The sequence below is a fragment of the Vidua chalybeata genome, chromosome 3, assembly GCF_026979565.1.
Source record: "Vidua chalybeata isolate OUT-0048 chromosome 3, bVidCha1 merged haplotype, whole genome shotgun sequence".
NCBI lineage: Eukaryota > Metazoa > Chordata > Aves > Passeriformes > Viduidae > Vidua > Vidua chalybeata.
In genome coordinates this window covers 4,403,362-4,424,382 of record NC_071532.1, presented here as the reverse complement: position 1 = coordinate 4,424,382, position 21,021 = coordinate 4,403,362, and the positions used below count along the sequence as shown (strand labels likewise).

The following is a 21,021-nucleotide window of genomic DNA, read 5'->3' as shown; positions in this document are numbered from 1 at the left end:
AAATGAGATGACTCCAGATATGATAGACCAAGATTTACTTTAGTACAAGGCAGAAAGTGCTATTAGAACAGGACAGACACCAACTCAGGCAAAGGGAAATGTTAATCATTACGAAAGCTAGTAATGCTTAAAGCTTAAACTAGTTTCCCTCAGTTTCCTAAAATAGGCTTTCAAGGTTTTTTATCTTGTACTATCAAATAGTGTTAGTTACATAACTAAAACATGCAAATAAAGTGCAACAGACTACTCTTAGCCAGTATCTGATTGAACAACTTTTAATATTTCTACTGACAAACATTGTAAGCATAACCAGAGTGAAATGTATTTACTTGAAGTCTGTCCAGTGATGGACTTGGGTCACTGAACTATCAGTTCAAGGAGAATTACTGGCATTCTAATTTCATTTTCAGTTGAGACAGAGGCAGCTGAAGTGATCAAGGACTAGGACGTGTTCCAGGGGTGCCAAATTCTAATCAAAACTCAGATTGTGCGTTAGTAGCCAAGGCCGAGGCAAACAATTATCCTTTACCATACACAGAAAGCAACTAGTATTGAACAGACAAAAACTTTGGTCAACAAACTAGTTTTACTTCTTTAATAATATTTTGCTAATAACTCAAGAGGCATGACAGTACCAGTAAGCATATGAACTTTAAAATGCACAATGGCCACAGACAGCTGACTTGGATACAGTATTGGTGTTTGGTAGCAGACCTACAGACGGCTTTTCGATTCTTCTGCTCTGAAATGATTTTGTATTTCCTCCTGACCTAGTCATGCACTGGAGAGGAATTCCACTGCAGTTTCCTTCTCTTCAGTTAACTCCTTAGCAGTAAGATCCATCTTCTCACGAGAAAAATCATTAATAGGAAGACCCTCAACAAACTTCCAGGTCTTGTCCTGATTGAAAACAAACAAATAAAAAGCCCTCCATATAAGAACAGGCTTCATTCAGTCTGCATGAAGGAAACTTTGTGGCATAAGAATACAGCTTATGGCCCTAAGAACCACATCAGGCAGAAGTTAATTTTATTCCAGATAAAGAATGCAACCAGCACCAGCTAGTCAAGTCAGATAGTACTTGTCTACCAGCACTTAGCTGACAATCAAGTTAACTTAACTTGGTTAATAAGAGTCCTCTCTGTGAAAGAGAGACTGCTAAACGCCCACATCCCAGCAACTGCAGTCCCACACTGCTGCTAACAAACTCACATGACAGTTTAATAGGTCTTGCAGAAGATATGGATTTAAATACAGCCTAGTTACCTTGATCACAACAGGGAATGAATACAGCAGGTCTTCAGGAACACCGTAAGAATTGCCATCAGAAATTACTCCCATTGAAACAAACTCCCCCTGAAACCAGAAAAGTCAGAGATAAAGACATTTTTCACTGCTAGAAGTAGGCAAAATTTTCAAATTTTTAATATCCTTTATCTCCTGTGACACAACTTACTCCAGAAAAAGACAGATTCTTTCCTCTGAACACACAGACACTCGAGGTCAGTGAGGTGGGCACAAAATGAAAGCATTAGGCAAACAAGCACTTTAATAGCCACATCTTACCGCTGGAGTGCCAAACCAGATGTCCCTCACATGATCACAGATAGCTTTGGCAGCTGACATGGCACTGGACAGCTTCCTGGCCTTAATAACAGCTGCTCCACGTTGCTGAACAGTCTGCAATTAAGAAAAAAACCCAACCATAACTAAATTGTAAAGCAGCAAAAACATGGCTTGGTCTACATGCTGTTAGTAAATGACATCAAGAAAGACAGTTGTATGTAATTATTTAATTTTATCAGTGAAGATACAGTTCTTTAACTAAGCAAACATAGTATACAATCCAGAAATACAATCTAAAAGAGTTTTGCCAACACAACTGCAACAATGTTTCAGAGGCTCATTCCTCAACTTTACAGCTAGCTGACTACTCTCATACCAGCCAGATGTCTCAAGCTTTTCCCACCAGGAGACTTTGTGCATGTCAACAGTAGCAGCTATCTTGAGCAACAAACTGTCAATTAAGGTCTTCTCCTGAATACCAATGAGAAACACTTGCTGGTCTCAATCCTACAATACTTAATACAGACAATTAATTTAATTATTGAAGATAGCTGAATGTACCTCACCATACTCAAGTTAATAGTTTTTAAATTTAATAGTTTTGGTAAAGCTTTATTTATCTAGGGCTTTAGTAACCCATTTCCCTTCATATTCCACTTAGGTAGCCTGTCGTCTTGATTAATTAGTACCATTATTTTGTTTCACTAACTTAGATTATTATTTATTACTACCTTATATTAAGACACTTGCAGGCATTTCCTAGATTTTTCAGATTCCTTTTCAGAAATGGTGCTGATAACGCCACATATTTAGAACTGGAAATTGTGTGTGTGTGTCTGTGCACATGCATGAGCAGGGAAAGAGTTGCTGGCCTTTTCTGGTGGGCGGGGAGCATCAAATGAATCACCCCACTTCATCTACAAAACTGCCCCAAAAAGTCACCATAGTGAAATGCCAGTGGTGCTCCTGTGTCACACAAGTTTCACATGAGCTATGATCAAAACTCTTTGTTGAATCATTTTAGCATCCCAGTTTTTCTAACGGAAGTTACATAGACTTTCCAGCCTTGAATCTTCCAAGGGCAAATAACTGATAGCAACATGATATCTGAAGATGGCTTATTCTAGTGAGAGAAAAGAGTTGCTTCACTACATCAGTTACATTGTTTACAATTTCAAATGAGGTTAGGAGAAAGCACAAGCACAGAATAACCATTAAAAAAAAACAAAAAGTTTTCTTACCAGGATAAAGTCTCCCTTCAGCCAGCTGTCATCTTTTATAGCTTCATAGACTCCAACTTCCTTTCCTTTCACATTTACCTTCGCATGGTTAACATCAGGATATTGAGTGGAGGAGTGGTTGCCCCAGATGATGACATTCTTCACATCATTAGCAGTCACACCAAGTTTCAGAGCAATCTAATTGGAAATTAAAGATGTCCATTGCATTGACTTCAGCTTCTCAATTTACAGGTTTCTTTGAAAGCATTGCTCTGTTGTATTTAGCAGAGATAAAACAATAGGCCCTTTTTTACCTGAGATTTGGCTCTGTTGTGATCCAAACGAGTTAAACAGCTGAAATTTTCCTTTGGTATGGATGGGGCTGACTTTGATGCAATCAGGCAGTTGGTATTCGCTGGATTCCCAACAACCACAACCTAAGAACGAAAAAAGGAAAGCTGAAGTAGGTATTTCTGCAAAACACCTCCCTTCAGTGAAATACACTGCTTGGCCTTCAAAGAAGCTATCTAAAAGTTAAGTTTTCTAATCTCCTGGTTGCTTCAACAAGATTGTTTTTTAAGTGTGTAATTCGTAGTCACCCAATCTTCTATAACTGCACATAAAATATTTTCCAGGTAGGTATTTTCTTTAACTTGACATCCAATGTGAAAGGGAACAAGACTTCTAGGGAGATTTGTACACTGACCTATAACCTGGCTTACAGATATAGGGGGACAGACCAAGCACACTTTTAACCAAACACTTTTAAATGCTTTCTGGACTGGCTGCCACTGTTTTATATAATTGCTTTATAATTAAGAAAGCCAGAACAGTTACTTATCTCAATGTTCATAGGCAGTTAGAAGTAAAACACTGCCTCAACCTAGATCAATTTATTACTATGCAAAACTGATTTTTATTCATCCTTCATTTGTGCCTCAAATGACTTATGTCAAACTCCATATAATCTAAATCACACAAGCTGATCTGCAAACCTCCCTTTGTATTTCCCCTTTTGAAAGTGAGTTCAGTAAATTTTCCACTACTCTGCAATAGTCATATTGATAGTTTTTATTCCAACTGGATAAAGAAGCAAACATGTCTTTAGAAGCCGTAGGAAGTTCATCAGCAGACATTAAAAAGTCAGTTACAAAGCACAGTCGGAGTCTGGGACTGAGATTAAGAGCAGTGGGAGAGCAGCCACATGATCCCATTAACTGAGCTGAAGGAATCTGAGAGAGAACAATTAAAATCTTCTAATGCTCCAAGTGAGATGCAAACAACCTAAATAAAGCCGATTTTTGTGCAACTGTAATTCCATATTGATACTGAAGTTAAGGGTCATTATATTAAAGGACACAGATGGATATGAAGGAGGCAGCTGCATTTAGTTAATTCAGTTCTCCTAGAGAAGAGTGATAACATGCAAAAGATTGTGGGTTTTTTTTAAATACAGTTTTATGGGGTTGCTTTTAAAATTGGTGGTAACCAGTTCAGAGTATGTGTGGAATACAGCAATACAATGTAAGACTCACCTTTTTCACCAAACAAATTAATGACTAAAGCATCCACCTATTTAACATTCTGTTTCTTATCTACCCTTGACTGTGCTCTATTTTCCAGGACATAAGGAAAGGAATGCCCACACTGAACAGGCTCCTGCTTGAGCAATATTCTTCTACAATGTATCCAGATCTCTACATAGCAGAGAATTAATGTTTTAAATTCAGTTCCTATATTCACCTTGACAGTCTTTTTGGCATACTTGTCCAAGGCTGCACCCTGAGACTTGAAAATTTTCACATTTGCTTTGAGTAAATCCTTCCTCTCCATGCCCTCTCTCCTTGGCATGGAGCCAACCAGAATTGCTATGTCGAGGTCTTTGAATGCAACTTCTTCCTTGTCTGTTGGAATGACCTCTAAAAAAAAAGGAAAGGGGGAAAAGAATTCAGCAAGATAAATACTCATGGCATAGTGCTAACAGGAATATTCTTTTGTGCATAAACAGTATATAATCTAATCTGACAAGACCACCACCTTCCCCTTCCAAAAATACAAGTAACAGTCATTTGGCCCTACCTCCACAGATTAAATACATCCCAGTAAACGTGTTTTATATACAAATATTTATCTGAGGTGGAAAACACAAGAGAAATCTGTGTAAAAAGATACATTTCATTTGCCTCTAAAAATGTGTATATAAGTACATATGCTTTTCTTTACTTTTACAATAAAATTTCAGTGGAAAGGACCAACACAAGTGAAGTTTTGCTGCCCCCTTACCAATTAAAAGCAGAGAAGGTTTGATTTGTACAAGAGCTGTTACCTACATGTTTTCTGTCACATGTTATAGTAATTACACTAACTCCTACTTGCTCCCTTTTTCTGCTTGTTTAAATGATCAGAACTCAGCTTGTTTACATGGCTTGAGGATTTTTATCTTATATCTTTATACAGAAGATATTTTTAAGATTAAATTAGGGGTTTTTTTTAATTTTGAAATACGTATCATATACATAATATAGCAATGACATACATATTTCCTGGCTGGGCCAGAATACAATGCATATATGCACAAGTATCTGACAATTCCTTGTCCAGGCTGAAACCCCAGGATTAGATGATATAAACCAGGTATCTGCATTGCCAATTATGTTCACAAAACCTATTTGATGTCATTCTTCCTAGCTTACAGGCTAAGTTAAATTGATTATATTCCACAAAATACAAAACCAAGGAAGGATCATCTAAGATTTTCTTCTCCCTAACTTCCTGCCAGCTACACAGACTCATAAATGCAAGAATTGTACTGCAGCATCTTGTAGGTCTAAGAAAAAATTGTTTTGGCCACCTCTGAGCAGTGGCAGAGCACAGTCCTGCAGCTCCATCACCACACCTTCCAGTACCGTCATCATAGGAGTGATGTCCAGCAGCACAAGAATAAGAGGCTGGAAAGAAAGAAAAGGTTTAGTGCAAGCTGGGCACAATGCATTTTGAAAATTAATTTGTCTTGTACTCAGCTGTTACCTCGTGCAAGATTTAAAACCCATTTGCAGAAAACAACTTCAGCACAACCAACAACTGACAGCTTGCATAAGAGAGCAGAACTCCCATTTTCCCCACTTAAAGAAGAAATTACTCGCACATTGGTAAACCATTCCGAGTGTCTATGAGGAAACCACTCTCAGGCACTGCAGTTCTGACATTCATTCATTCCTTGTGCCAGCAGGAGCAGGGAGGTCATCCTTCCCCTGTACTTGGCACTGGTGAGGCTGCACCTCGAGTGCTGTGTCCAGTTCTGGCCCCTCAGCCTGGGAAGGACATTGAGATGCTTGAGCACGTCCAGAGGAGGCAACGAGGCTGGAGAGGGGCTTGGAACACAATTCCTGTGAGGAATCACTGAGGGAGCTGGGGGTGCTCAGCCTGGAGGAGACTCAGGGGTGACCTTGTCACTCTCTACAGCTCCCTGAAGGGTGGTTGTGCTCAGGTGAGGTTGGTCTCTTTCACCAGGCAGCACTGACAGAACCAGAGGACACAGTCTCAATCTGTGCCAAGGTTGGATATTAGGAAAAAGCTTTTCATGGAAAGAGTGATACAGTTTTGGAATGGCTGCCTGGGGAAGTGGTGGAGTCACCATCCCTGGATGTGTTTAAAAAAAGACTGGATGTGGCACTGGGTGCCATGGGTTAGTTGAGGTGTTAGGGCATGATCTTGAAGATCTCTTCCAACCTGGTGATTCTGTGAATTCAGTGTGAGAGTTACCTGGTCTTTGCCGAAGACATCGCCCTTGGCAATGCTGTAGAGGAGCGAGTAAGCAATCTGCCCAGCTGCTCCAGTCACCAGCACTCTGACAGGTTCACCCTGCAAGGAAATGACACAGCCTTACCCACAGCTCCACACCTCAGCCTCACGGCAGTTAAAAGATAAATTACTGCAGCAAGAACGTTAGGATTATTTAACCTGGATGAAAGCGTGTGCCTAAAGGCAGATCAGCCCCAGCCCCTGGGATCACACTTCTGGTTCTGCTAGAACCACCAACAATTACCCAGTTGGTTTTACAGAAACATACCACAATTGCAAAAAAGATCCTTAAGAATTGCTCCTGGAAAACTTGCAAAATGCCAGGAATAACGATGTATTTGAAAAATTGTGCATTCCCTTTAACACTGCCTTGTTAACATAAGACAATACAACATACACCCCACCCATTCATACTTGAAATTTACTACAGAAGTTTCAGGAGCTGTGACACTTGACTGGTTTTCAGATTCTTTCAATTTCAAGGGCTGTTCCCATTAAGCACTTTGAATGCTTATTTGCAAGCAAAGACTTATTGAATGCCAGAAACCAAAGAATTTAGTGGACTTAAACCTACTGCCTCACTGAACTGTTAGGCAGCAAATTTAACTAATCCACAGACAAAAGCTACATTATGAACAAATACAGACACAACTATCCATAATACAACTGTTTTTTGTCAAACTGACCCAAAACTCCAAAAGACTGGGAGAAGACTGCCAAAATGCTTCTATATTGCAAATAAGAGGGGAATAAGGGCTTGCCCTGTAGCAAAATGACACTTTGTTAAGCAGAATGGGGACTGGGAGAAATCCAGATGTTATTTAATATTGAGAATTAAAGGCTGCGAGAGTTTGGGTTGGTCAGCCTGGAGAAGAAAAGCTACCAGGATGGCTTTTCAATGCTCAAAGGGGACTTAGGAAAAAGAGTAGGACAAACTTTTTGTAGGGCCTGTTATGAAATGACAAGGGGCAATAGTTTTAAAATTAAAAGAGGACAGACCAAGATATGAAATAAATGCTTTACAATAAAGATGGTGAAACACTGGCACAGATTGTCCAGATAAGTGGTGGTTGCCCCACCCCTGGAAACATTCAAGGTCAAACTGGACAGGTCTCTGAAAAACCTGGTCTTGTTGAAGATGTCCCTGCCAAACGCAGGGAGGTGGACCAATGACCTTTAAAAGTTTGTTCAAACTCAAAGCATTCTATGATTCTATGAAAATGGTCCACGTGGCAAAGGACATTACTAACCCAGTATTTCGTAAACCTGTTATTTGTATTTCCCTTTTTCTTTAGGGGCAATAGGGCTGGGGCAGATTGTGCTAGGACAGGAACAAGCAGACTGACCAGCCTGCTGGAATGCCAAGCCCACTTCCTCAGAAAATTAAAAGATGATCATTTGAGATACAGACTAGGCAGAACTGAATGTGAAAGAAGTGATTTAATTGCATTCTGGGCTACATTATGAAAAGCTGCAGAGCAAAGACACGCCTTGTACTCAGTGCTGGTGATACTGCAGATGGAATACTGAGTCCAGTTCTGGAAACCTGAGTTCTGTATGGTTCTGTGGTCTGTAAGATGAGGCTGAGGGTGCTGGACATAGTCTGGAAAGGCAGAGGATAAGGGGGATCTAACAGCAGACCACCACACCTTCACAGAGAAAAATAACACTGCCCCCAACACCTCTCAGTAGTGGCAGAACAGGGTGCAACAGCTACAAATTAAGAGAAAAACTCTTGGTTGTGTGCTACTGCTGCAGCAGAACAGGGTACCCAGAGGCTCTGTATAACCTTCACTCCTGGCAGTTTCCAAGGCCCAGACCACAACACCTATGACATGGTCTATCAGTGGCAAAAGTCTGCCTGTCAGGCTGGATTAGACAACTTCCAGACAAGGAGCAAGAAAGAGGACAGACTCTATGACCTCTACAGATCCTTTCCAACCAGTATTCCTGTCACTGATATTTATAGGAAAACCATGTGGGGCTTCCAGTGTATTCTCTCTGCAGAAGCGACCAGCCAAGCACTGCTGCATCACACTAGTGTTAGGTAATGAAAAAAATTAGGCTACCTACCCCATTTTATCACATACTAGATAAAATCAGAGCATAAATGATGAAGGTAAACTACTGAAGTCGCAGATTTAGACCTGGCCTTCATTATGGGAATGATTTTTTAAATATCTCGTTACCCAATTGCCCGTTACATGGTGCTGAAGTGCATTATTATTCTCTTTTGAACTCTTCCTACTATGAGTGACACCCCTCTAACTCCATCCAAACTCCACTATGAGGGGAAGGAGAGCAAGACAATCAATTCTTGACGGTTTAAATCTCAAAACTAGTTCTGGTACTCTATTCTTGAGCAGGGAAATGTACGCTAACATCTGAATGATGATGGGCAGCATGGATTTAGATGCGTATCAAATTTTCAAGCCAACTTTTCAGCATATTTCTAAGAAGAATCTACATTTTATTTATATAAATGGAACAATGAACACTCTTTTAAGGCAGCTAACTGCATTAGTTAGTAAAATAAGTACTGAAAAGTTACACTGCTGCAAAAGCTTGGCCTGGCAAAATCCCCATCATATAAAAAGTGATCCCATGCTAAGCGATTCCAGAACTCACACAGGTAGCAGCAAAACATGTTTTCTTTATAAGGTATATTAAATCAGTTGTGAATTGATTTAGGAATTTCCAGTGAATAGAAGAAAGATTTTAGGGCTCTTTCTTCTAAAGTAGTGTCACAAAAGGGGGACAGGAAAAGAGATTTTTTTCCAGTCTATGAATTTTATAAGCCAGTCTGATTAAAACATAAAAAATGCCAACTTATCCTCTAGCATTATGGTGAGTATTCAGTATAACAACAGGACAGGGAAGGAGTAGAAGATAAAAAGATAAGAAATATGACTATTTATTATTTTTTTACTGAGACAAACGTAGCACTTAGTCTCTAAAAAAAACCCTCAAACCTTCAGTCATGACTCAGCTCCTCCTTCTCAACATAATTATGTTTGCTTACTACCATCCTTCCTGTTGGCCCCCATTTGGGGCTGGAGGAGGAAAACACACAAGCTAAAATATGGTGAGGAGTGCTGCCTCTTGTCTTTCCTTTTCAAACCTTCAGTACATTGGATTCAGTGCATTCCCCAGACCCTTTTACCCCTGCACCAATTGTGTGGATTTAGCATCAAACAAACTTCCATGCTCTCTCTTAAACCCAGAAGCTGGATTAACAAACCAAAAACGTTCTGCTGCTTACAAAATGTGGATAACTTTCACAAAAAAAACCTTACATCTCATATTAAAATTGGCCTCACTGAGTGTCTGAGGCTACTTTTAGAGAGATGAGAAGCTCCCCAACAGAAGTTGTAGGTTCCAGACATTCATGTCCAGACACTGTAACCCGTGACTTGGCTCCTGCAGGACTTTCATGCCGTGGTAACTGCAGGGGTGACCTTTACTCACTCTCAGGTACACAGGAACTGGAGGACAAATTAAGCAACAACCAGCTGAACCATTTTGTTCCAAAGCCTTCCCCACTCCACATTCAACTGATGCATAGTTAAAAAGCTTTAGGAAAATAAAAGAGTAGCAAAAATAATGATAAAAAGGATGAGGGAAAAAAGCCCCAGCAAGTGACCATTGCATCCCCACGTACCCTTCTTCATCTAATCCAGCAAATGTAGGATCTCTCCCCCTCCTAAACTACCACAGATAAAAAGCAAAGCCTCCAATATCAAGTGAGGAATTTGAGGTCTTAATGCCCTCCCCACACATTTTGGTTTAAGAACTCAGTGCCTCAGTTATTTCTGTGATTACAGCTGATATCAGCAGACCTCAAACATTAGTGCCATATGTGCAAACAGCACTGCACTGCAAAACTGATTCAGGAGGTTACAAGGGTAAGTAAAAGATAACTCACAACCTATCAAATGTTGTGACAGGAACATCCTGACTACACAAGTGATAGATTTTGCATTGCTAATTGCAGTTATGAGAGATCTCTATAAAGATTATTGCTGATAAGCTCGTCTATAAAATACCACCAGCCTAACATTATTCCTGAATATTGGACGTTATTCCAGCCAACTAAGCTATCCCACCTTGATTTACAATAATTACTTAATCATTAAAAAATATTTTTATCTCTTCCAAAGTCTAGAGTTTGCTTAAAGAACTTTCCCTTTGCTCTTCCTTCTTTAAAGCAGAGATGTGGGGACAACAAACACGATTGGAAACGGAGCAGAAAGTCTCAGCAAGGCAGCTGTGCACTTGAGGAACAGCAGCAGCGCTGCGATTCAGAGACCAAAGCAATTCCAAAGGCTTTCCTTCCTCAAGGAACGACCTTGACACAGGTGCCCTGTAAAACTTTTTCCATTTCATTGAGCTAATGGTGGTCGCACTGATAGATGGTTTTATTTCAGAAATTTAAAGCCCCTGCCCAACACCACATGCATAATCTGAATAGCAAATGCAAGATAAAAATAATGACATTCTGAAAAGTCTGGATATCAAAGTTCTTGTGAGACCAGCCCATCCATGTCTCAATGCTTTGAGAGTTCAAATGCAAACTAGAGCTTGCTGTCATGTTGTCACTCCTGCAAATCCCCATTTTAAATAGAAAGAGTGGAAAAGAAGGATAAAGTTTACAGATTTTGGTAGATTTTGGTATTTTTAGGGTATAGCTGAAATAAGCCACGTTTCAGAGCATGCAAGCATCCTTTCTATAGCAAAATATTGAAAGTGAAGGTTTGAGTAACAGGGTCTAAAAAAACATAGAGATGTTTTCATGCCTAGAAAGGAAAGCAAGGTCTCTGTGCACGTTTATATATCTATATGTACACATGCTGCAGAAAAGCAAAGCACTGCAGTTCACCTCTGTAACCTCAGGGCAGAACTAGAAGGACTCCTTGACAATCTCGAGAGTCTGAACAAACAGCTGGATTTCCGACAGCAAGCAGGAACCAATAAAGACATTGCACAAGCACTTTCCCTTGAGCTAACACAGAACCGCACCAAAACCTTTCACGCCTCGCGAACGAAGGCGCTGACAGCCCCCGTCTCCCGAAGGCAATTTTGGCAGCCGAGGCGCCGGGAAAAGGCGCGATCAGCCCCTTCGGAGTGCCAGCCCCCGCACGGGGAGGTTCGCTGCGTTCCGACGGGGGCACATCCCGCCCTCCCCCGCAGGGCCCTGGGGACAGGGAGAGGCAGAGCCGCCGCCAGGCCGGCACCCACCCCACGTCCCCGCCTGGGAGGTCACCCCGGCGCGGCTCCGCGGGGGCTGCGGAGAGCCCTGCGGCGCCGCCAGGCCCGGCTTCTCTGGGCGCCACGACCACCTCCAGGTCACCCCTGCCCCTCACTCCCTGGGCCCTCCCGGGAGCAGCGCGGCCAGGCGGGGAAGGCGACGCCATTTCGGGGTCACCTCCGCCTGTCGGAGTTCCCTGCCCCGAGCCGAAGGAACCCGAGGGGAGCGGTAGCGCCGCGGGCCCGGTACCGACCATGTCTGCGGGAGCTGCGGGTCCGCTCGCTGCTCGAGGTCACCTCTGCGGCGCGACTGCGGCCGTGGCAGCGCTGCGCCGAGGTGCCGCGGGGGGGCGGGGCGCGCGGCCGCGCGCGGCCGCCTGGGGGTTGTAGTCGCGGTCGCCGCGGCTAGCGCCGCTCGGCTGCCGGAGAGAACTACAACCCCCATCGTGCCCCGGGGGCGGCGCGCCGCGCCCCCGCACGCCATTGGCGGTTGCCTCTCCCCACCTCGCCCCATTCATTGAAGAGCCGCGCGGCGCCGGAGGGGTTGGGCCGTTAGGGGGCGACGCGCGGCTGGGAGGGGCGGGGGCTTGCGGCAAGCGCGGGCTTCTCGGACGGCGCATGCGCGCTCAGCGGCGGGGATGCGGCGGCGGCGCATGCGCGGGGGGGCGGCGCGCGCGGTTGCTGCGGTGACGCGCGGGACAGGCCCCGGTGCCGGCGGCGCCGCTCCCGCCCCGCGAACTCGGAGCGCTCGGTGGGTGCGAGTGCGCGGCCGGGCCCTGCCCTGCCCTGCCGTGCCCGGCGGGGCAGCCCCCGGGGCATCCCGGAGCCGCGAGCCCGGGGCATCCCGGAGCCGCGAGCCCGGGGCGGGCAGAGCGTTCCCCTCGCGTTTCCCGCGCGTTTCCCTCCCTCACGGCTTCCTCCGGCGCTCCGCGAAATCCTGCCCTCCTGTTGCTTGGTCCTTTCCTTTTTTTATTTTCAGGGAAAGCTGGGAGCTTACCTGCGCTGTTCCGCTGGTAGAACTGCGTGGCTAAAGTAGCGATCGCTCGTACAAAAATAAAGCTGCTCGTTTACTTGTATTTCGAATTGTTGAGTGAAGTAAATTCCTTTGGTCTGGCTGTAAGGGAGGCTGGTACCGGCATAAATACATCAGCAGAGAGCTTCATAAACTCTCGTTAGGATGCAAAAGGATAGCACAGGTGATTTTTCATTTCCCTCAGGTCCTGACAGGATTCCCTGTTAAGTGTTTTGTGCAGGTCTCACTTGCCCCTGTGTTTTTCTGCAGGATTAGTTTGAAATCTTATTCCAGTCCTTATAGTAGTATTAAAAAAAAAAATGTAAGAGCATGTATACTGAGGCAATTTGAAATCTTATTCTAGTCCTTTTAGTAGTATTTAATAAAAAAGCAATGTAAGGAGCGTGTATACTGCGGCAATTTGAAATATTACTCTAGTCCTTATAGTGGTATTAAAAAAAAAATGTAAGGAGCCTGTTATACTGAGGCAATTTGAAATCTTATTCCAGTCCTTATAGTAGTATTAAAAAAAAAAACAATGTACAGAGCCTGTATACTGAGGTAATTTGAAATATTACTCTAGTCCTTATAGTAGTATTAAAAAAAAATGTAAGGAGCCTGTTATACTGAGGCAATTTGAAATCTTATTCCAGTCCTTATAGTAGTATTAAAAAAAAAAAAAAAAAAAACAATGGATGGAGCATGTATACTGAGGCAATTTGAAATCTTATTGCAGTCCTTATAGTAGTATTAAAAAAAAAACCAATGTACAGAGCCTGTATACTGAGGTAATTTGAAATATTACTCTAGTCCTTATAATAGTATTAAAAAAAAAAACAATGTACGGAGCATGTATACGGAGGCAATTTGAAATCTTATTCCAGTCCTTATATAGTAGTATTTAAAAAAAAACATTCTAAGGAGCATGTATACTAAGGCAATTTGAAATATTATTCTAGTCCTTATAGTAGTATTAAAAAAAAAAACAATGGATGGAGCATGTATACTGAGGCAATTTGAAATCTTATTCCAATCCTTATAGTAGTATTTAAAAAAAAAAAAACAATGGATGGAGCATGTATACTGAGGCAATTTGAAATCTTATTCCAATCCTTATAGTAGTATTTAAAAAAAAAAAAACAATGGATGGAGCATGTATACTGAGGCAATTTCTTCTTCGGTCCTGCGACAGAAAAGGGAAGGCGCCCCTTTAGTTCAGGGGGCATAAAATGCAAGTTTCCCTGCCAAGTGCTCCCTTTCTCGCGGGTCCTGCTGCCGGTCGTGCTCTCGGCGCGGCTCAGAGGGTGCCGAGGCTGGAAGGAGCCTCGGGGACCCGAGAGCCTCTGCCCGGGGCCGGGGAGAGCAGGCGCGCTCCTGCCGCCTGTGCCGCGGTTCCCGAGCTGCGCCGATTTACATCGCTCCAGAACCGCGCGCTGTTGATAGGAATGAAGCCTGTACCCAAAGCTCCCTTCCGTGCGGGAGTTTGAAAGCCAGAGAGCTGCAAGCAGAGCTGAGCGCTGGCTTGAGGGAAGCTTGGTGAGGAGGAGGGAGCTTGTTGAACACACAGTTTCCTGAATGCCCCAAGATGCTTCACCCCGGTGACTCTTAACCTTTTCTGCACCCAGACGTTAATTAACACTTTTTAAGATTGTTTAAGATTTAAATATACACAAAACCTGATGTGGACCCACATAAGGTAATTTCCACTGACCATAATTGGCTCAAGTTTAATTGATTTCTTATCAATTTTCAGCTAAATCAATGTTAGCAGGCTGTAAACTGATTTGTCTGTGTCAGGATAGCAGATTGTATTGATTTAATGGATTTCAGTTAAGAGCTTAACTTGAAACTTTCAAACTTTTTTCAGTAGGTAACACTTTTCTTATTCTTGCTCCTTTTTTTTTGCCCAAGCCTGTGCTCCTGGAATTATTTGCTGTTGGAGATAACAACAAATCTTGTTACTTTGTGTTTAAAGTGATTTGTTTTGATGCAAAGCCACGTGTAAATGCTTTTATTTGTCACAAGCATGTTAATCAGTTTATTTTCAATCCCAGTATAATTAGTCCAAATTGGACTCAGTTGTTGTCTGTGCTGATTTAACTGAAGAGACCGTAAAATATTGCCTTTTATGCATGTGATGTAATTTATAAAGTCAGCAAAACTTAACAGTTCTAGTATTTTCTTCTTAAATTTTGTTTCTACTTGTTAAGCTTTGATGTTTTCCAAGCAAAACTTAAATGTAATTTTAAAAAATATTCTTTAACGCACCCCAATTTTTCATTAGTATGAGTCTTTCATGCAGCATTGTAAGCCAGAAAGCTGCATAAATAGAAACAGTACATGCAAATGAAGTAATGGAAATTTAGTGTGTGTGTGAATTGGGCTCTTGGCTAACTTTCAAATACACTTTGCAATTTTTGCACTCAAAAGATACTGAATTACGTGGAAATCAGTAATTAAACAACACACTGAAGTACTAAGATGTTTTAATCTCCATTTTCAGGGGATTAAGTATTATTTTTCAAGGCAACTAGTAGTTTTGAGGGGTAGTCTGCAAGAATTATCTTTTAATTTTTAAAAAAATATTTTAAAATTAATTATTTTCTGTTAACAGCTGGCTGTCTTCTTTAACTGTATTTTGGATGGGATTATCTTTTACTTCATTGCCATCTATAGAAACTGATGAATATTTTTAGGTAAGTCTTTACACTTAATTTTCAATAATTTGCGAAGTTTTCTTTTTATCATCCTCTCTATGTCTAATACAGATTTTTATCTTATGCATTTACTTACAATTGTTGTTACCAAGTCATGTCTCTTGTAGCTAAGTCTGTGTGATATAATTAACATTTAAAATGCACAAGACTATGTAAGAAAAATTAACTATATAGTGGCCAGGTTCAAACCTAGAAATGCTAGAATTGAAATAGTTTTGTAAATCTCTTCTGCGTTCTGGTCCAAGGGAATAATAGTAAGAGATTTTTCAGAAATAAGGTAAAACAATACAAAAAATACTGAAATAGAATTAAGAGGATCAGAAGTTGTTTTGTAAAGTATGTGAGAAATCTGTAATATATTTTTAAAAATATATAGATATGAACAAGAACAATTAAAATCGTGGTTTAGAAAATTAGAGGGTTGTTTTTTTTTTTTTTAATTACTGGTTCTAATGTCCCAAACATCATTTTTCACTGTTCATTTCTAAACTTCAGTCATGTAGTACTGCATGGACCTTAAATGTCATGAAGAAACTAATCTATAGACTCCATTTATAATCCAGATTTTGTTTTTTGCTGTGGTGAAAACTTTCTAAAAGAGAAATTTTACCTTCTGTGAAAGTGGTTTAATTTTTTATTGCTTATTTTTAATTTCTTAACAGCTTGTTTTTTTTTAATTAAAGTTGGGTAATTACCATTAATTGGTTTCTACAGCCTTCAGCATTTTTTAACAGGTAGCTAGGATGCAATAACACATCCTGTGCTCATGTGCCTGCTGCCTATGAAGAGACACAAATGATCTGTAGTTTGCATGTAATATGTATTAGTAGTCTTTATGAACTATTCATGAGTCAAATATTGATAAAAATTGTGAACAGAAAGTTCTTTTTTATTTGTTTTCCCTAAGTAGGTCGATAGTACAAGCAGGTATTGTAGGTTTGGCAGGGGACACTGAGAGTTCAGGCCTCCTCTGGTGTGGGTGCATGTCAGATCTGAGCCTCTGGTGCCCAAAGGAGTTCAGGGCTCCAGCACTGAGCAGAGGGGGTGATGGCACAGTGGCTTCAAAATGGCACCCCCAGAGCTGAGGGACCCTGGAAGATCCATCCTCATCACCAGCTGAGCACCACTTCTGGAGGGTTTTCTTCTCATGGTTGTTACAAGGTCCGGGATACAGAGAATCCCTGTTTAAAAACAAAGCCAAACAAAGCCAACCCACAAACCAAACAACCACATTGGACATGGCACAAAGACTTTGGCATGTTGGCTGTAAATTCAGCCCAGTTGATCTCTGAATTATTGCCAAGTGAACAGAAGGGTTGTGTTCCTGGTGCATGAGAAGTAGCGTTACTGGATTCTTCTACCTTAACACAGATCTGTCTTTCTCTTGGTTGAACAGAGACTTTGTGACAGCAGTGTGTGGGTTTTCTACTCACTGATGTCACTGTCTGGAGGAGAAGAGGCAGGCTGGTATTCTAGAGAGGAGATGACCTGTGTAACAATTCAAGTTCTACCAAAGCAAAACTTGTACTCTTAAAGTTAATTCATTGCAACATTAAAAGAAACCCAACATGACCACCAGCACCTGTTCCCCCCATGAGATGTAAACATTAAGCTGATGTCCTTGTGAGTTTTTTAAATGAAGTAAGCATTTAGTCAAGGGAAACGGGTCCTACTGAAAATAAATGTTCGCTTTTTCTCTCATAAGACTTTCTTTTGCATTTGTTCATTATAACCTGATAATCAAGGTATACATTTTGAACAAGAAGCTAGCAACCATGATGATGACTTTCCGTTTTTTAGGTGCAGTGCAGATGGCTGAATCCATCTGCTTCCTTTATGCATCCTTTCCATGTCACAATGACTGATGAATGCTCTTCCATGCCAAATCTCTTGCACAGTTACAAGAATTTTTCTCATTAGGCTTATTCCTATGAATTATGGTCACATAGTTTGCTTAAAATATTTCAGCTTGTTTTACAACATCCATGTGAATTTATTTCTGTATTTTTGCAGAGCCAAATTCTTAATAGCTGCCCCTATACAAACTAATTTTTTCTCCTTTCTTCTCCCAAGAATTGAATAGTGTTTCAAAGAAAATATCCCTAGAAATACCGGTGGAAGGAGAATGATGTCTTATGGTGTTGGTTTTTTGAAGTTAATTGTATAAAATATAATTTTTTATGGATGGAAAAGTCTGATAAATTTTTATCTTAATGGCATTATTCATATGTGAAACGTAACTTTCAAACATGAATTTATCAGTAATAAATGTAAGAGGCAATTAAACACTTTGTTTCCTGTATGGAGGTTTTTCTGCTGTTTAACAGATTGATTTTGGTGTCTGGCCTGCTTTTGGAAACCTTATCCAAACAGATTTTTAGGCAGCAGCAGAGTCTATGGGTGCTTTAGTAGCATATATGCTTATAATACTGGCCTTACTCAGTGTCTACTGATACTTGAGTAAAGAAAGAAGAAATTGCCTTTATTCATTCTGCTCACATAAACACAAGTACTCTCTGCACATGCCTGTATTCATTCAGTTGCACACTGTAGGGCTAAACTACCCCATCTCTGAATAAAATTGTAGGCCCCTAATTCCATCTGCGTGGACTCTATTGTCCATACCAGTGCTACAGAACTTGGAGTTTCCTGTTGCTCAAAAATAGGCATGCATATATATTTTTTGTTGTTTTTTTAGTTTGTTGGAACCCATGAGAATGGTCCTCAGGCTCATGCTCAAAGAAAGTGTTAGAAAATTTGGAGCCTGTCATGAAATCATTTAGAGTTGTCCTGTCAGGCTGGGATGGTGTTGAGGAATTAGTTAATTTGAGCTCAGGGTAGTCATGTGCCCAGTATAAATGAGAAGGGAGCAATGGCCATAGAAAAAAGAAAAATTGGGTAATTGACTGCTTATATCATGACACAAATGGTGGAAATGTGATGCATCTTTGGATGATGGAGGCTTCTCCATGCAGTAATCAAGCAACAGGAATCATGATTTCTAGTTTCCTTTTAGAATGCCTTTTTGCTCAATTTGCCTTCTACCCTTACCTGTAAAGAGTAGCCATGTGGTAAAGCACTACCACAGATATGGTGAAAAAATTGGACCTTAATTGGATGAAAGCCTTTTGAATGTTTATTAGAAAGGTGTTACTCTTGTCTATATAGTAAAATGTGCTTTTGTTTCATGGCCTGTAATCCCATTTATTTACAATAATGGGCCAGATACTGTTTTTGAAGTTGCTTACTGTCTGATTTGGGAGAATATAAAGTATTGCTCTGAAATGGCCTTTTCCTGCTATAGTTGCCTGACACAGAGGGTCTGGCCTGAGTGTATATTAGGTAAGGGAGCTAGAAATACACCACAGTTAAATTATGGGTTTGTATCTCCAGGTGGTGCATGAATTCATGGTTGAAGACTGAAGAAATTAATTTTGCTAAAGCAAGAAACAACAGGACATTAAGCTACTATGCCAGCTTTAGATGTATGCTTCAAAAATTTTCTGCTGCTCAGCATTATTCAGTAATCTTTAACTCAAATTGCAGGAAATATTTGAAATTCCATTCTAACAATATCCAACAGAGAATATTAAAGAAGCATTACATTTCAAATGCCTGAGGGAAAATGTTTTCTTGCAACACCATGGGCATTTGGATCTCACTAGTATATGCAGTATTATAGTCTAGTATTATGCTTTACTTGGTCTAAAATGAAAGCCCAATTTTAATTCTATCTCCAAAAACTTGGCATACTGCAGTGAAAAATAATTTATTTGAATGTTGTTTTTTTTAATACACTGCAACTAACTTTAAAGCTTCCTCATATAATACTCCCACTATGGCTTTTTGTAATCTGACCCTTTCATTAAGACTTCAAATATATTCCCAAAGACTTATCTCAGTGCTTTCGTTGCTAATTTGCAAGTTAAAAGATTCCAAAGTTACCTAAGAAGTTTTTCTCTTTCTATGCAATTTTTCTCTTAATAAGACAAAAGTTTTGAGTATCTTTGTAAATATATAAAACACCAAACAGAGAAACTAATACACTCGTAAGGAAGGTAATATGCAAACTCAAAATAGGGTTTAATAATATATACACACAGTTCTGGGCTGGGTAATTTGGCAAACCCATTAATGAACTTCTGTAAAAAAAAGTGCTGATTAAACCTTTTGGGGTTTTATAACCTATATATGATGTATTTAATAGGAAAGCTATTTTGGAAGTGAATCCCCAGCTTACAAGATTTGGGGGAAAGAATAAAAGTGTATCTAAAAGGTTTATAAAATCACTAGCTTGAACATATTTCTTACCAAGTATTTCAGCGTTGCCAGAGCAAGGATAGCTGCCATTTTTCTGTTGGAAAAATAAGATCTATGGTCTTTAGAGAAATAGAATAGGGCTCTTCTCCACCTGCTGCTACTTTTTTTCTGTTTGTACTTGACTGTCATAGAGTCGTGCCCAGGACAATGCCAATACTGTGATATTTCTTACCTTCATGGAGTTTCACAAGAGGCAGTTCTTTAGCAGTAGTGGGTCACTTGCCTGTGTAATTGGACCACTTGTGACTCCCTGACAAACTAGATTGCAGAGGAATATGATTCAAGGACTTGAAACGTGCAGAGAGAACTCAGAAGAGGAGCATACTGCAGATGGTTTATTTATTCAGCGTAGCCGTGTGGGACATAAATCAGTGAAGTGTCATTAGCAGTACCATTCGTTTAACTGCAATGCTAGGCTCTGGCCTTGCTAAATGAATGTCACTGATTCTATCATGAAAGCTGGGAATCCTCTGCAGTGCTGCTGGACATCAGCTTGCCTGCTGAGGGCCACTGGTGGGCTCTGAGTTGCCACATCCCCTTTCATGGGAACTGAGGCCTACTGAACATTGATAAGGTGTCTTTTTTTTCTATTGTAGTTGGTCCCAGGCAGTTGTACCCAAACTTCTGAGTGAGTAGAGTGATCCATTATCTTGTATTGCATAAAATCTGAGAGATAATTATCTGTTTGAATGTGCCTCTGAGAAGACAGGAGTATCCACTGCAGTGTAGTAACGCCCTCTGGTAGCATAATTTTTATTCAGAAATGACTAAACTTTTAAAAACTGCACCTGTAAAGGACAGCCTGTGTTTTTGGAAGACACTTAGGTGGTTTTGTAAATGTGGAGCTTGTCTTGCTTGAGAAATGGAAGGCTTGTAAAATGCATTAGAAATATGTGTTGGAAGAATAGGCGTGTATGGACTTCAAAATCATGGCATTACAGGTATTATTTCCAATTTTATAATCAATTAAAAAATTAATTTCTTTCTTAATTATTATATTGACTGTTCCTTAAATAGAAGTATAAAGAACAGCAGGCACAAATATAAAGCTTAATGTACAAAGCTGTTTCTGCTCTTTCGTCCATGAGCTGTGTATTTAAGTAGATGCTTCCCAATTCATTGTTTTGCCAGTTTTTGT

The 21,021-nt window shown here is 40.7% G+C and overlaps 2 protein-coding genes across 12 annotated transcripts in view; one reads left to right on the top strand and one right to left on the bottom strand.

The window, feature by feature from the left end:
- Positions 1-259: 259 nt before the first annotated feature.
- On the bottom strand, positions 260-12,196 carry MDH1 (malate dehydrogenase 1). Its single transcript, XM_053938767.1, has 9 exons — positions 12,089-12,196; positions 6,549-6,647; positions 5,638-5,734; positions 4,530-4,705; positions 3,101-3,223; positions 2,808-2,984; positions 1,567-1,680; positions 1,267-1,356; positions 260-900 (listed from the first exon to the last, which is right to left on the bottom strand). The coding sequence occupies exons 1-9, from the start codon at positions 12,089-12,091 to the stop codon at positions 775-777; spliced, it is 1,005 nt and encodes a 334-aa protein (XP_053794742.1). The 5' UTR covers positions 12,092-12,196; the 3' UTR covers positions 260-774.
- Positions 12,197-12,505: 309 nt separating this feature from the next.
- WDPCP (WD repeat containing planar cell polarity effector) overlaps positions 12,506-21,021 on the top strand; it is a 148,313-nt gene continuing 139,797 nt past the window's right edge. For 10 of the 11 annotated variants that reach the window (XR_008430257.1, XM_053939605.1, XM_053939606.1 and 7 more), the window contains exons 1-2: positions 12,506-12,585; positions 15,461-15,542. The gene's annotated coding sequence lies outside the window, so the exon portion shown is untranslated. Of the gene's footprint in view, positions 12,586-12,902; positions 13,031-15,460; positions 15,543-21,021 lie in introns of those variants that run through there. The other variant, XM_053939603.1, reaches the window with a different exon arrangement.